General features: G+C 54.6%; 1 protein-coding gene across 1 annotated transcript in view; it reads right to left on the reverse strand.

The window, feature by feature from the left end:
- Positions 1 to 9,442: 9,442 nt before the first annotated feature.
- The window catches only part of ASIC2 (acid sensing ion channel subunit 2), a 1,023,862-nt gene continuing 1,017,881 nt past the window's right edge, over positions 9,443 to 15,423 (reverse strand). Inside the window, exons 8-10 of the mRNA XM_002912353.3 lie at positions 13,789 to 13,868; positions 12,280 to 12,348; positions 9,443 to 10,389 (exon numbers count right to left, since the gene is read on the reverse strand). Coding sequence (XP_002912399.1) covers positions 10,288 to 10,389; positions 12,280 to 12,348; positions 13,789 to 13,868 — 251 coding nt within the window. The 3' untranslated portion in view covers positions 9,443 to 10,287. The remainder of the gene's footprint in view (positions 10,390 to 12,279; positions 12,349 to 13,788; positions 13,869 to 15,423) is intronic.

Raw genomic sequence — 15,423 nt, forward strand, 5'->3', positions numbered from 1 at the left:
GACCCTCTGTGGATGGACCAGGCCACGCACAGCAGGCTGGGAGACGTGGCTTGGTTTCTGATCCAGGCTTGGGAAGAAAAGCCAACCAATAAAGTATAGTCTAACATAAGTGAGGTTCTCAGCTATCACTGTGTTTCCAGGGGGCACCTCGGAGTTTCTTCACCTGTCCACCTGGGCTGGGCTCCAGATGGGCCCCAAAAAGCCTGCCACAGAAAGCTTGCCTCCATTCCTGGAGACCTGGTGAGGGGAGGGTGTCAGTGCCTTCCTTTCCCACAACTGGTAGAGTTTCCCAGACCTTTACCTGGATCTAGGTTTGCCAGATTTAGCAAAACAAACAATGATAACCAAAACAGGATGCCTGAGTTAAATTTGAAATTTGGATACACAACAAAAACATTTTACTATACCTTATGTCCCGAATATTGCATAGGGCACACTTATATTTAAAAATGATGTGTTATTTGGGGAGCCTGGGTGGCTCAGTTGGTTAAGTGTCTGACTCTTTTTTTTTTTAAAGATTTATTTATTTGGGGGAGTAGGGAGGGACAGAGGGAGAGAGAGAATCTCAAGCAGACTCTGTGCTGAGTGGAAGCTTGATCCCATGACCCCACGATCATGACCTGAGCTGAAATCAAGAGTTGGATGCTTAACTGACTGAGCCACCCAGGCGCCCCCAAAGATAAATTTAATTGAGCAAAGTTTTTCTCGGGCACCTTCCCTGCCGTCAGAGCCTGCCTCCCAAGAATGCACTGAGCTCACACTCCATCCTGCCCGCCCCTCCCCTCCCCCTCCCCCGAGTTCAGTGCTCCATCCTAGGTCTGCCTTAGCCCCGAACACTTATGTGCTGCAAAATTATTTCTCAGAAATGAAATTCTCCGTCCCTCCTTCTAACTGATCTCATCTAAGCATGAGAAAGAAGGGATTGAGCAAACTGACACCAATGTAAGAGAATTCTTATCAACCTAACTCAATCTCCAGTTGGGAGAATTTGGGGGCAGCATAAGACAGGAAAGAAAAAAATGCAGGCAATGGTGGGGGGATATTCTGAGTAATGGAAGCTGGCTATCAAGACCCTGAGATCATAACATGAGCTGAAATCAAGAGTTAGACACTCAATTGACTGAGCCACCCAGGCACCCCTGCTCTCTTTTTAATATGAAAGCAACACCGTGTGCCTACCATGTGCCATGCATCATCTAATCTAGACCCTGGAACAATTACTGTAATGGAGGTCCCCTTATTATCCCCATTCTACAGATAAGGAAACGGAAGCTCAGAAGAGATAAATCTGCACCCAGGTCAGTATGATTCCACGCGCTCTCAGGTCACTGTACTTTGTGGAGAGGTGGTTATCCTGGGTCATCTGCAGTCCGAGCTCTCCCTCACCTGGCCCGAGACCCCTGGCTCATTATCTCTGGGTGATGCATACCCTCTATTTCAACTTCACTCTGGGTTTCTGTTGCCTGCGAGCAGCTGATTGCTCCGCTGGGTCCCATTCCCTCAGAAGTAGGTGGTCCTTGGAACTGAAGCAAGGGTTGTTAAGAGGACGTGGAGGCTCTAGGCTAGCATGATGGCCTCAGGGCCCCCAAAAGTAGGGCTGGGGCAGGGCAGGCCTGGACAAGGGATCTTGGAGGCCCCGGCTGGGGGCGGACCAGGGGCAGGTGGAGCTGGAAGAGGAGAATCCAGGGGAGAGCCCTCGCCTGTGCATGAGGGTTAAATGGTCTGTAGGTCCACCTGGAAGTCCCAGTTTCTAAGTGATGTTCTCAGACTGGGTAGAGTAACCAGGCTACCTCCTCGCATCTCCTTGCTTCCGTGTCACACTCTCGCCCCACATTCCATTGCTCACTATGTCCTGCCTCTCTTACCTTTCTAACATCTCTGGAAACTGTCCCTTCTGTCCATCCCAGATACCACTGCTTTAACTCAAGCCCCTGTCACTTCTTTCCTAGGGCAGTGGCAATGGCCTCATGAGTGTGTCCCTGGCCATCCCGCCTCCTCCCTTCCATGAGCTGTCCACCTTGTTACTCCCTTGCATCCTGGCCACAATGGCTTTTCTCACCTTTCGGTTACAGTCCAAGTTCTTGGCTTGTATACAAGATCTTTCACGAGGCAGGCTCAGCCGACATCTACAGGTTCATTTCTCAACTGTTCGGAAGCTTTTACCCTGGTGGGCTTGCATCTCTGGCTGCTTCCTACCTGTCACCATCCCCTGCAGTTCTTCCCCATGCACGTACTCCAGGCAATCGACACGCTTGTTTTCACCGCGGGCTTTCACACTTGCCCTTGGGTCTTCCTGGAGCCATTTCCTTAGATCCTGAGTGGCCAGCTCTTGTCTCCTTTTCACATGCTCAGATGAGCTTTTCTGACCGCCATAGCTGAAGGAAGCTCGTCTCCCCTCCTGTCACGATCTTACCACCGTAGTGTGAATTACTGTCTGAGAGTATTTCACGCACATGTGAATTTACGTACATCCCATTTTCCGTCTCCTTCTATTAGATGGTAAGCACCAGGAGGGCAGGAAGTGGATCTGTTCCTTCTATTTGCAGCACTTGGAATAGTGGCTGACACATAGTGGGTTCTCAGTGAGTGAATGAACTTGTTGAACAGGGTTCACGCAATGGTATTAAGTACCAGCCATGAGTCAGGCCTTAGGCATCTCTCCAGATGGACCCATTGGCCCTCCTGAGCCCCCCTGGGGAGGCTTTCTACCTCTCAGGGGGACCAACTTGGCCGCTTTTCATCCAAGTCCCACTTGCTTTCCCCTTGGCCATGTCTTGCAGAGGAAGGTTCAGCACGATTTGAGAAGAGCTGGCACAATGTTTTGTTTTGTCTGTTTTTCCCCCTCTTACCCTGGCTGCCTGACTTTGGGAAAGTCACTCCACCTCTCTGAGCCTCAGTGGTCCTCAGGGTCCTCAGGGAGCTGATAAAGACCACCTCACAATATTGCGTTGATCACATAATGTAGAGCAGAGGCACCGAGTACAGGGCCTGGCACAGCCTGGGGGCTTGAGAAATGTTGGGCCCTTGTCTAGTTTCCCTGAGCTCTGGGGGTCCCCCTGGGGAGGAACAGTGGGCACATGTCCTGCCTGTCCTGGTGACCGGGGTGTACTTGGGATGCCTGCGCCGTGTCCTCAACACAGTTTGCTAAGAAGGAGGAAGAGGAGAGCGGAGACTGTGGCAAGAGGCAGCAGAAGGGGAAGGGGGATGGTTTGGACAAAGTGGCCGAGATTTCTACAGAAAGCAGGGAGAACAAAGTGCATTATTGTCACTCTTTTTAGTCCAAGCCACCTCATTCTTGGCTGGTTTGACTCCAGGAGACTAATGGGAAATGGGCTTGTCTGATCTTTTGTTGCTGAGTGGGGCGAATGCTCCAGGGGGTGGTTGGCTACCTGGCTGCTGTCCCTTCTCTACCTGTAGGCACAGGTGAGGCAGGCAAAGACTCCCGGCCGCAGAGCCCTCTTCTTGGGCAGGTCCCCGTGCTCTGCCTGTGAGACTCATCTTTTCAGCTGGATATGGCTGGGTTTTTTTCCACTCCAGGCACTGGCCTGAAGCTTCTAGAGTGGGAGGCTGGCCTGGTCAGATGGGGTCCAGCATTTAGTGGACGCCTTCTCTGGGGTGGCAGACGTGCCCCCGCTTCCTGCCTGTGGCCAACATCGCAAACTCTCTTCAACCACGTGCCTCTCTTCAACCACATGCCAGGGATCCTTCCCGATGCTTTGGTGGCAGCCACTGTCCGTGGAGGTAGGATGATGGCGCGTCATCATCTCCATCCTACCATGTGTCAGGCACCACACTGGCACTTTCCATAGTTAATCTCACTACCCCACAGCACGCTTAGCAGGTGGGTCACCCCCATTTTTAGGAGGAAACTGAGTCCCAGAGAACGTCTAGAGCTTGCCTAACGTGATGCAGTTGGTGGGGCTGGGATTTGGACGGAGCCGTTGGGTTCCCAAGACTATGCCCTGTCCTCGGCGTGTCCCAGTCTTCGTAGCTGAACTAGCCTGTGGACTCTAGCTGGCTGGACCCCGCGGGGTAGGAAGGCACAGTGGAGGGAGGGCAGCAGAGAGACAGCCCCCTCCCATTCAGCAGACCTTCCCCAGACTTTCCAAGCTCTCCTCCACCTCTAAGCCTTCGCTCAGGTATTGGCCTGCCAGGCAATTCCCACCCATCTCTTGAGGCTTCTGCCCAAACCGGCCCCGTCTCAGCCTGGCAGACAGACCCAGCATCCTGTGCCTCGTGCCCCTTTATGTAGCTCTCCTGCTGTTTGTGTTCTTGCGTGCACATCTGTGGCCCCCTCTGCCCAACTGGACTCTGAGCCCCCCGAGACTGTGTCTTCTTGGTATATGAACCCACAGCCCCTGGCATGTGGTGGGCATGCAGAAAATGCCCATGGAGTGAGGGATTCTGGACAGAGACCCTGCCTGGCGCTGGGATATCTTCTCCCCGCTGCTCTTTGACCTCTTCCCTCTAAGGCTGGCTAAGCTGGGTATGCTTTGGTGCCCACCAATCCCTTTGTCTTGGGCCTCTTTTATAATTCCTTTGGAAGGAAACCATAAAGTCCGAACTCCGCAAAAGACAAATGGCCCATGATGGTAAGTGAGCCACACGAACCACTTCCTTCAGAGGCGTGGCGTGGACAGCGGCTTCAAGGAGACAAGGCGTCCAAATTCCCCATCCCAAAGCATCACTCACAGCCATTTTTCAAGGGCTGCTTTGTTGTTGTTGTTGTTTTGTTTTTTTAAAGAAGAAGCACCATTACCCTCCTGCTCCGAAGGGAATGAGAGCTCAATAGCGGTGTGTGTCTGGGGCTCCACAGCAGCTGGGGACCACAAGGCATGCCTTTCCCACACGTACACAGCCGGGCTGGCGGTCACGTTCCAAGAACCAGGCCACGGGGATGTTTGCCAAGCGGTGCTGTGGTTGCTTTCTATGTATGCAGGTCTCCTCGGCCCTCGAAATCATCACATGCATAAAGTGATTTTATGAAATCACATCTCAAGGTTCTCTGTTCATATTCATTTTCTGCTCGCTCATTCATTTCGCCATCTGTGGGAGCTCATTAGCACACAGGCTACAGCAGGTGCCAGAGGTTTAAAAAAAATTATGGGAGGAAAAACTTGAAATTGATCAAATCCTATCTATCTTTCCTTTTTCCCTCCTGTAAATTGAAAAATGACAGCCATTATGTCATTTTAGGAGAAGAAATATTGGTGGCTCTTTGTGGTGCTGTGGCACTTTTGTGGAGAAAGGGTTGGCACTTTCTGGACCAGGGAGTCTTTGCCTAGCCTCAGGGCGTCCCTGGAGGATCACAGAGGGGCTGCGGGGGTCCACAACCCTCATGAAATAAAATGCAAAATTGCATGTGTATCTCCATGACCATGTACATTTTTTTTTTTTTCTGGAGAGAGAGCTCATAGCTTTCACCTTATTTTGAATCCAAACAAGATTAAGAGTCAGTGTTTTACAGGAAGAAAAAAGAAAAGAAGAAAAGAGAGAAAGTATTTAGTTTAGCTCACTTAATCCCCATAATTACCCTCCAAACCCAGAATCATTAAATACGTGCTTGGCTGCCTGACCCCCATTCTCGACTTACACTCATAGACTGTTAGAGTTGGGGCACACGAAAGGCTTATGTGTTTGTTTTCCACCCCCTCTTCTTATACAAGGGGGAAACTGAGGCCCAGAGAAGTGAAGTACATTGTCCAATGTTATATGGCCCGTTTATAGCAGAAATGGGTTGGAAAGCCAATCCTTTGACTCTCTGTCCAAAGCCTTTGTCACTGTTGCTTTACTCTTGCAGTCAGTGAACATAGATTTCCACAAGTGTTAAATGGAATTAGTAAGAGACTCTCCTCCTTCCACCTGTTCTCAGGCTGGGTTGGTTCTCACTGACCTGTTTCTTGGTCCCCAGGGAACTTCTGGCCTCAAACGTGCCCAACCTATTAGCCCTCGGAATATTCAAATGCATGCATAAAGGATTCCATGTGCCGGGAGTCTCGGATGAATGGGGAGAAAGCCATTTGCTACATAAATCAACCTTTGGCTGGGAAGTAACTTCACAGACACTTGGAGAGCAGGGGGAGGCGCTGAAGGGCTTCAGCCACGACCCTCCCCTCATCCGTTGCACCTGCTTATCTCTAAGTGGTCATTTTGGATGTTTTCCCCTTGCTCTTCTTTGCTTGGCTTCCCTGGACCTACATGGTGGTGCCCCTTCTCTAGCACTCCCCACCCTGCAGGCTTGGCATGTGCTGCTCTCTCGGTCTCTGAACTTGGGTTTATCTTTGTAGTCGTCTGTTTACTTGTCAGTGTCCCTGCTCAGATGATAACTTCCTTGGGGGCAAGTACCCAGCGCATAATGGACGGCCAGCCAATGGCAGTTGTAATACATAGTGATCCCGTGTTCTTCCTGTGCTTCCCCTTCCCAGCTATGCCAGGAAGCTTGTTCTGCAGCGTGGGGTTGCCCTGGCCGTGAGTGGATCAGGGCTGGCAGCGTCCTTGGCCTCCTGGAGCCTCCTTCGCTATTCTGTAATGGGGAGCTCATTCACTGGTGCTTTCTGGAGGCTCTCACCTCTGCTGTGAGGTTAATTCTCAAAATCAAATGAAAATTGCGGAGTTTGTGGAAGAAGAGGTCCCAGGTTTCTCCTTGGGCCTCCAGGCTCAGGCAGGCTGAGCCGAGCTTCCCCTGTGCAAACATGACTGCCACCAAGATCACACCCCTGGGCGGTGTCTGCCTTTGACTTCCTCCTTCCCAGCTCACCAAGAACCTTTCTCCAGAGACCCTCTGTGAACCTTTCTCACTAGGCGTGTTCGTGATAAAGACTCTTACAAAAATAGCTTCAAGCTGGAAAGAGGAAAATAAAATAACTCCGGTTTCCCTCTGCCAAAAACAACAAAGCAACAGCGTGCAAGCAGCCAGCTCAGTCCTTGGCATGACTCCTCACGGAAATGCTGCTGCTTTTCTCTGCCTGACGGGAGAAAGCCCCACTGATTCCGTTTCCGAGGTTATGTGCCGCTATTTGATTGATTGAATATTAGAATATTCTGTGCTCCATCACAAATTGATCTGAAGTTTCTTTTCTTTTTCTCTTTCTTTCTTTCTTTCTTTCTTTCTTTCTTTCTTTCTTTCTTTCTTTCTTTCTTTGAGAAGGAAGCCAAAAATCCAATGAAGCAGTTCAATTGCAACTTAAGCTATAGACTTTAGAAACATTTATGAAACTGTGAAGCTGGAACAAGGCAGAAGCATCCTGTAGATTCCCAACTCTCTGAATAGACATTTCATTTGTTCCTGTCCCCGATGGGAGCAGTCTGAGGACACTCACTATTCTTCCGCCTCTGACAGTCTAGGCACCAGAGGGACATTCCCCAGCCTGATGCAGTGAGGCATGTGTTTGTCTAAAGGAGAGGGACTTCCATGCCCTGGGAACGTCTGGAGAAATGATCACTTTCAGTGCTTCCTGTTTTGCGCCATCTTGGTGGGTCTAGAGATGGAATTATGGGTCTGGGAGCTGGGAGTGGGGCTTTGGCAGGGCCATTAACTCACTCTGTGACACGAAGCAAGTCCCTCCCCTCCTCAATTGGGTCTGCTCATTTGGGAAATGAAGGCAGTAGGCTGTATGGCCCAAAGGGCCTTTGGTAGGTAGAATAATGCCCCCCAAAGTTGACCACGTCCTAATCCCTGGAACCTGTGAATACGTTACCCTATGTGTCAAAAGTGACTTTGATGTTTGTGACTAAGTTAATGACCTCGAGATGGAGACATTACCATGGGTTATCAGGAGGGCCTGGCCTAATCGTAGGAGTCCCTCAAAAGTGGAAGAGGGAGTCAGGAGAGGGTCTAGGATAGAGGGAGATGTGACCAGGCGGTCACGGTTGCGTGAGGGAAAGACTTCACCCACCATTGCTGGGTTGGCCAATGGAACAAGAGGCCACCAGCCACAGAATGGGGGTGGCCTCTAAGAGCTGGAAAAGGTGAGGAAACAGTTTCTCTTCTAGAACCTCCAGAAGGAACACAGCCCTGCTGACACAAATGTTAGCCCGGTGAGATCCTTGTCAGAATTCGAAGGCAACACATTTGTGTGTTAAGCCATGACGTGGGCTGTAATTAATTACAGCCGCAGTAGAAAACGCAAACAGGGGGCCTTCCAGCAACCTTGTGTTCAGCTCCTGAGGGTTAAAGCCCGGCTTCGCCAATAGCCTCAGGCAAGCCCAGCTGACAGAGTGTTTGCGAGAAGGCATCTCAGGGATGCCGTGTCCCAGCTGCCTCCTGGCCACCGCGTGTGCCTGGGCATGGCTGCTTTGACGTGTCCCCCTGTGCAGGGACAGCAGTCCTTATCAGGTACCTCAAGTCTGAAGGGGCCTCCAGAGCTCATGTGTGAAGACACAGGTACGGTATTAATTTCATCCTCAAATTGAGGGAACTGAGTCCATGGAGGAGCAGGTGGCCATCGTCACACAGCCACGCAGTAAGGCGCTGGGGACGGCATTCCTAACTCCCGGCGCCAGGCTCTTTTCAGCTGGTCGCTGGGGAAATACTGTCTCCTTGTGTGAGAGAGCCGATCAGGGAGGAGAGAGGGGGAGGAGGGACAGAGAGGGTTTGAGATCAGGATAGAGATCAGAAGGCAGCGCTGGGGTCAGAGCCCTGAACTCCCGGTCCAGCAGGGCTTTCTATGCACCTGTGGGTGAAGAGGAAGGCACATGTCACTCGAAGCTTTTCTTCATGGCTTTGGGGGAGACCCTGACTGGGGGAAGCAGTGAAAGTAAAGGTTAGGCTACAGGAACGGTTGGCCTGGAATCAGCATGATGCCATGAGGACAAGGATTCTGCCCAGACAGGAAGCTCCTTTTTGCCAGTGGGGCTTGAAAGGGCACGCCGTCTCCCCACGACGCACCTCCACCCTCCTTTCCCACGTGGCCATCCTCTCAGCAGTCGTGGCAGCAAGGCAGAAAGCCAGTGTGACCTCTGCAGGGACAAGCAGAGGTCTGCTTGATGGGGGGTGAGGAGGTGGGGTGCAGAGAGAGGGTCTGGAAAGGCTGCTGTGTGGGACGGAGGCCAGCCTGATTTCACCGAGGATCCGAGGAGTTGGGACGGAAGGGACGGGAAGGCTTCCTTCATGGTTTCTAGGTGTGGGCGGCATTCTCTGTCTCTCCCTCTTCAAGCCACATGCCTATGGTCCGCGACAGTGTCATTCAGACCACGCGCTGTGACCCGTCAGTGGTCACGAAATCGTTCGCGAGGTTGCAATCAATAGTTTTTAGGGATATAGAATAGACCAGAAGTGCGTACCCTCTATCCACTTTGTACCGGTAAGCGTGGGTGTAGGAAACTTGACGTGGATATCATCTACGGGTTCTGACCTGGCCGGCCCAGCCCTTTAGAAAGGGTTTGGGGAGAGAGACCTGAGTACGGGGGAGAAGGCAGCACCAACCCAGCCGTTTTCCACAAGACCAGCTTTTAATATGACCGTGACTGGAAGCACGAATAAATAAACGCCAGAGGAAATGGAAAAACCAAATCAAACCAAACCTCAGAACATCAAAACCCAAATTCGAAAAACAAAACCGAATGAAACATCTCCGACAGACAAACAAAACAAGCCCCCCAAAGAAGAAACAGAATCGGACTGTACAAGCTGGGTCACGGGGACAGCAGAATGACGTGGGTCCCACGGATGAGTGCCCGAGTCGCCCAGGCCACCCTGCCTCCACCAGACGCTGGGACGGGGGCGGGGTGGGGGGCCCTGGTCGGCCCACGGGCCAGCTCGGGGAGGGGGAGGAGGGGTTTGTGGGCAGGTTCAGAACCTTCACAGAGTACACAAGGACCGGACGCGGTTGAGAGTTCTGCGCTTTCCTTCTCAACTGTGCAGCTGAGATCCCAGTGTGACCACGGGGTGGTGACCTCGGGGCCGGAACCTGGTCCCGCTGCGCGACTGCAGAGGGGCCGCTGGGAAGTACGCGGAGTCATGTACGGAGACGGACGTGGAGGTGGCGCTGTGAGCAGTCTGAGCATGCAGGTGCTTTATACATCTGGCAGTGAGATGTGATGGCAGGTTGGTTCTCGGACAGTTCCAGAGTGTGACTCATTTCTCCTAAGAGGGACGCACGGCGGGGCCCGAGGACCCGTCATGTCAGACATGGCCGCAGCGAGGTTTTGGCAGAGTTTGCTATGTGTGCATAGGGGGCTCTTGCTTCTTTCTGTCATCAGGGGCCATCCCACCTGCGCCTGCTGTCCCCTGGCCTGGGTCTGGGGCCTCCAGGTCTGTTTGGGGGATGCCGGGTGGTCCAAGGGCTGTCAGCAGGCAATCTCCTCCAAGGTCCCCAGGGCTGTCTGCAGGGGCACATTCACAGTGTGGCTGATGGTTTCAGAGTGGTTTGGCATCGTGTCACAAGTGCTCTGGAGGGAAGGGGACAGCGGGTGTTGACACTCATTCTGCAAAATCGCATCACGATGCCGCTGGCAGCCCAGCCGAGGCCCTGGGAGTCGTGCCCCCCACCCCGGGCTTGTGGGCTCTCCCGGGGCACAGCTGTTCCTGCCCCAGACATCTCACGGGCCGGTGTGCTGTTGTGGGGCGCAGGAATGGGGGGGCCTTGCCGCCTTCAGAGTCCTCACCATCACCCACCTAGATGCCCCCAGGGTGGGGAGAGGGCTCCCTGGTGATGGGGCTCAGCAGCCGGTTTGAACTTCTCTTCTAGACGTGCCCTTAATACACCGCCCGAAGCTACATCTGAGTGCTTCTAGCTTTGAGGCAGGAGGATATCCCCTCCTGCCCTGATCCTGGGGGTCCCCCTTGCGGCCTTCCTCGGGGGGAGGAGGGTAGAGCCTGTGGCTAGGCTTGGGGCAGGGGGTGCCAATGGCTGAGGCCAAGTCGGGAGAGGGGAGGCCCCCAAAAGCCAGAACCGGAATAGTCACAGCTCCCCAGTGGACCTTCAGGGTCGGGCTGGCCCCAGAGGAAAGTCTCAGGTCCCTGAGCAGGGCGCGGCTGGGAGGGCCTTGAGTCTTCCCAGTGACTCCCAGGCTGCAGAGGGCTGGAGGCTGGGAGGGATGGGAGCAGATACTGCCCAGGAAGGCTGTGCCGAGAGAGAATGTGGGGGAGATTTGATGGGGCTGGGCTGCGGAAGGGGGGTGGTGGACGGGGGCCTGGGGGGGGGGGAGGCGGCAGAGGGGAGGCGGTGACTCTGAGACAGTCTGAGGGCAGAGGGGAGGTGGAGTGGGGAGGGAACCTCCACTTGCTGAGCACTTACTATAAACTAGGCGCCGCTGCTGGCCCAAGAGGCAAGGTCCACTTAATCCAAACGACAGCTCTCTGAGGTCCCTGTAAGTCTGCAGATGCTCAGGCCCACAGCTAGGAACAGGGACCCCAGAGCCTGGGCCCCTTCCACCTGCCTTCCCCTCAACGGACACGCTGTCTTCCATTCAACAGGGCTGTAGGGGCCAGAGGGAACCAAAGCCTAGATTTCCAGCCTGGGAGGTGGGGAGAGAACTAGGGTCTGGAGCAGAAATGGGGGCCTGTCGGGGGAAGGGGCTGGCCTCGGTTTGGATTTGCTGACATCGGGCTGCGGGGGACAGGGAGGGTGGCCGCCTAGTGGGTGGGGTGCTGTCAGGGCAGAAGTCTCCCCTGGGGAAAGCCGGAGCTACCAGGCAGCCGAGGGACAAGCCTGGAACAGACTGAGTTTGGGAAGGAGGGGGACAGCCGGCTTTAAGAGGGACCTCCCTCCCCTGCCTCTCTGGCTGCTGGAGGAAAGACAGGTGGAGTGGGATCCATGGTCAGGGGAGCCTGTGTCCAGCTCTGACACTCACCAGCCGGGAGACCTGGGGCTTCTGGGCCTCCAGTGCCTCAAATACACAGCCCCGACGCGTCCCTGGCACACAGTCGCTGGTGTTATGATGGGGAACACGGCCGCTACCAGCCTCGCAGGGCCCCCGAGCTCCCTGTCCCCTTCAAATGGAGAGGAGCGCCAGTGACGCCCTTAATTGCATTTTACTACCCTGAGGAATAAGGGCACAGAACCTCCCTGCTTCTCCCAAGGCATGAGATGAGAGCAGTAGCCCTCTGGCCGGGACAAGCTCGGCTGGGCCAGGCCGGACCTTGCCTTGCGAGCATCTCCTGGGATCGCTGAACCCAGCGCTTGCCACTGGGCCCTGGGGCTGAGTGGGGGTGTCCTCCGACGGGCCAAGTTAAGGTGTGCGGTGAGGTGCGTCCCGGGCTCTGGCCCTGACCTCTGGTCTCCTAAGCCCGCAGAAGCAGGGGGACAGAGCAACTCACGGCACAAGTGCTGTTCTTACCACGTTCTCATCGTGGCTCCCTTCGTCCTCTTCTTTGCCAAGCAAGTCTAAGAGCTTCTCTTTGATCAGCTGCAAGAGAATTGGGACGGGGTTGGTGGGGCTGGGGGAGCTGGGAGACCAGTGCAAGGGCTCAGCCCCGCCCCCAGCTCTGGGAGACCCTCCCCCGGCTTTTGGCTGAAGTGAGGTTTTGGTGCCAGAGCCTGAGGCTGGCGGACGCCCCAGGAGGGCCCCATCTGGCAGGGGGACTGTCTTCTCTTGGGGACGGAGGGTGCATGTGCAGCCCGGGAGCCCATTCCCGAGGCCGGGCCTGGGGGCCGAGGCCTGAGAGCCCCGTCTGTCCATAAGATCAGGGCACCCCTGAGTCCATAACATTTAATTCTGAGCAATAAAGGGAAGGCGTTCAACGTGTTCCCAGGTATGATGGAATTTCCATAACTTTATACAGCAAAACTTTTACTTCACAAAAATTAATAAACAAAGCAGAATAACATCCGCTTTGGGGCCTGATTTGGTTTGGGGAACAAGGTCACTATGCTGGGAGGCGGAGTGTGGCATGGCCGAGGGCCCTGGTCTCAAGGGTCCTCCACTTCCCCGCAAAGGTTCCCACTGGGCTTTGGCCAAGGACAGCCCCCTCTGGGAGTCAAAACACTGATATGCAGGCTCCTCTTGCTGGACCCAAACTTAGGAGGTCCTGGGGATGCTGAGGAATCCCCTTAGGAATTCTGGGGCCCCTGGAGCCCCCCGGACTCTGGGAGATGGCAGGGGTGGGGGGGGAGAGGAGGGGAAGGCTGAGGAGCACCGTGACGCTCAGAGCCAGAAGCCACGGTCAGCCGGCCGTCGTTGGAGAAGCTTCCAGAAGCCCTGCTCCAGCTGCCGGTTGAGGGAGCCCTCTCGGGCTGTGCATGGCCAGAAACCCGTGTGCCCTTGCTCTCCTTGCTCAGGCTTGATGGAGACCGCCAGGAAACGCCCCTTCCCTAAGCCTGCCTGCACCAGGACAGGCACTAGTCAGGTGACGGGCCACCCGGAGTGCAGGTGTGAGAGTGTGTGCCCGCGTGTGTGTGGTGTGAATGTAGGTGTGAATGTGTGTGTGTGAGTGATGTACATGAGTGCGGCAGAAGTGTGTGTGAACAGTGTGTGTGCGTGTGCTGTGCGCGGGTGCAGACACACACGTATGAAGCCGCCACAGCTGCTCTGGTGTGGGAGGGGCTCAGAGCTGGCCTCAGGTTTGGCTCTTCTCCTTCCCAACTCTTCCTCTCCCTTCCTTTGAGTGTGGACAGCCCACAGCTCTTCCAGCTCCCTGAGGATAGGAGCCGGCTTCGGTCTCTCTTGGGCCCACCCCCCTTCTCCCTGCCTAGGACGTGGTGATAGACAATCTCCATGGACAGGGAGGAGAAAGCAGGCTCTAGGTGGAAAGAGGCCATCCTCTCCCGCATGCTTTGGTTCTGAACATCGGGGCAGGACGAGAGCCCCAGCATATGGTCATTTCCCCACGAGCAACCCCAAGCTTACCTCATAAATATAATCAAAGAGCTCTAGTATTGTAAGGATACTAGCACCAATAAACAGTCCCATCTGACCACCAATATCACCTGGAGAGAGAGAAAAGATCAAAGGTTTGGCTTTAGTCACAACGCTTCTAGGAAGGGGTGAACAGATGAACTCAGAAGCCAGACCTTTGGAACGGTTCCCCTTCCACGGGGAGGCTGCGCCTGGCACGGGTCAGGCCTTGGACAACTCCCTCTCTCAGGGCACAGTGCCCAGTGGTGATGGGAACGAACCCGAAGGCTCTTGGAGGGCCTGGAGTAGACTGCACAGCTAACAGGCTTATTCAGTTACCTTCAGGACCACAGGGAGTGGACCCTTCTTTGGCTCTGGGCTGGGAGGAGAGACAAGAAGTGTGTGGTCTTTGCTTGGGGTGAGGGCAGTCTAGCCCAAGACTCATAGGTTGGGTGCTCTGGGTGGGGGTCTTGGGAACAATGGCCCAAGAGCCCCCCCCCCCAAATCATGACAAGGCCTACAGGGCCAACTCAGGGCACCTCTCACCCTTGGGATAAGGTCATAGGAAGCAACCCTTCCCTCCCCCACCTGAAGGTAAATGTTCAATTCGGTCTTTTTCTAGAATAGGGGCTCTTGCTGTGGGGTACACAGGCCCCACTGACCAAAGTCTTCCTTGACTGGTCTTTAGGTCTTCTCAATCCGGAGACCTGTACCCAGTGTAGATGTCTGGACCTACCCCAGGTCCATAAAACCAGAATCTCTGAGGCTGGGTCTGGAAGTCAGGATTTTTAAGTTCCCACGTGTCTCTCACACACCAGGGCTTGAGAACAACTCTCCTGTGGGAGTGGCAGGTGGTTGGAGACCCTTTGAAACCGAATGCAAAATGTTACATGTCTGTACCTGGGTATCTGTAGAGGGAGAGTCCCTATCTGAGAAGCTATTATTTGCCAAGGGGTTCTGGTCCCCCCAAAACGCAAATGCTTTGCTCCAGAGGCAGTGCGGTAGAACAGGGGGCTCAGAGGCCCTTAGTTTGGAGCGTGGCCACCGGCCTGCTGCGTGGCTTTGCTAAACCCTGACCTTCTCAGTGGCTTTGCCTTCAGAGGGCATTTGGTGGGGAGGGGAAGGGAGACCACTGTGAGGTCCTTGCCAGCTGGAGCCTCTATGACTCTCAGCTACTGGGCTGAGCAGGGAGAGTGCTGGGAAAGGGGGTGCATCCAGGGTGGGTGCCCAGTCTTACTGGAAACCCCAGGCTGACCTCTTGGTCTGAGAACTTTCTGTTGGCTCCATCTGCCCTCTCCATCCCTAAGGGGAGTCCGACCACCACAGTCCCAGGTGAGCAGGCAGAGAGGGCGGGGAGGGGGCTCCTTCTGGCGGGGCTTGGAGCTGGGCTCCAAATGGTTCCCCTCACTCCGCTCCCCCTGCTCTCCCTCATGCCCTTGGTGGGGACGTCACTGGGGAGTGTGTACTTACCGAGGTACGTGTCAGGTGTGAGGAGCGTGTGTGCTTGTGAACGCAGCGTGACTGAGTGTGGGCTACGTGTCACGGTGCTCTGTGTGAGCACGCCTGGCTGTCGATGGCTTTAGGCAGGTGGCCCTTTATGTCTAGGGTAGGGACGCTGAGTATGTCTAAGCTAGTGGGAGTGTGGTG

Source organism: Ailuropoda melanoleuca, chromosome 13 (genome assembly GCF_002007445.2).
Source record: "Ailuropoda melanoleuca isolate Jingjing chromosome 13, ASM200744v2, whole genome shotgun sequence".
Classification (NCBI taxonomy): Eukaryota; Metazoa; Chordata; class Mammalia; order Carnivora; family Ursidae; genus Ailuropoda; species Ailuropoda melanoleuca.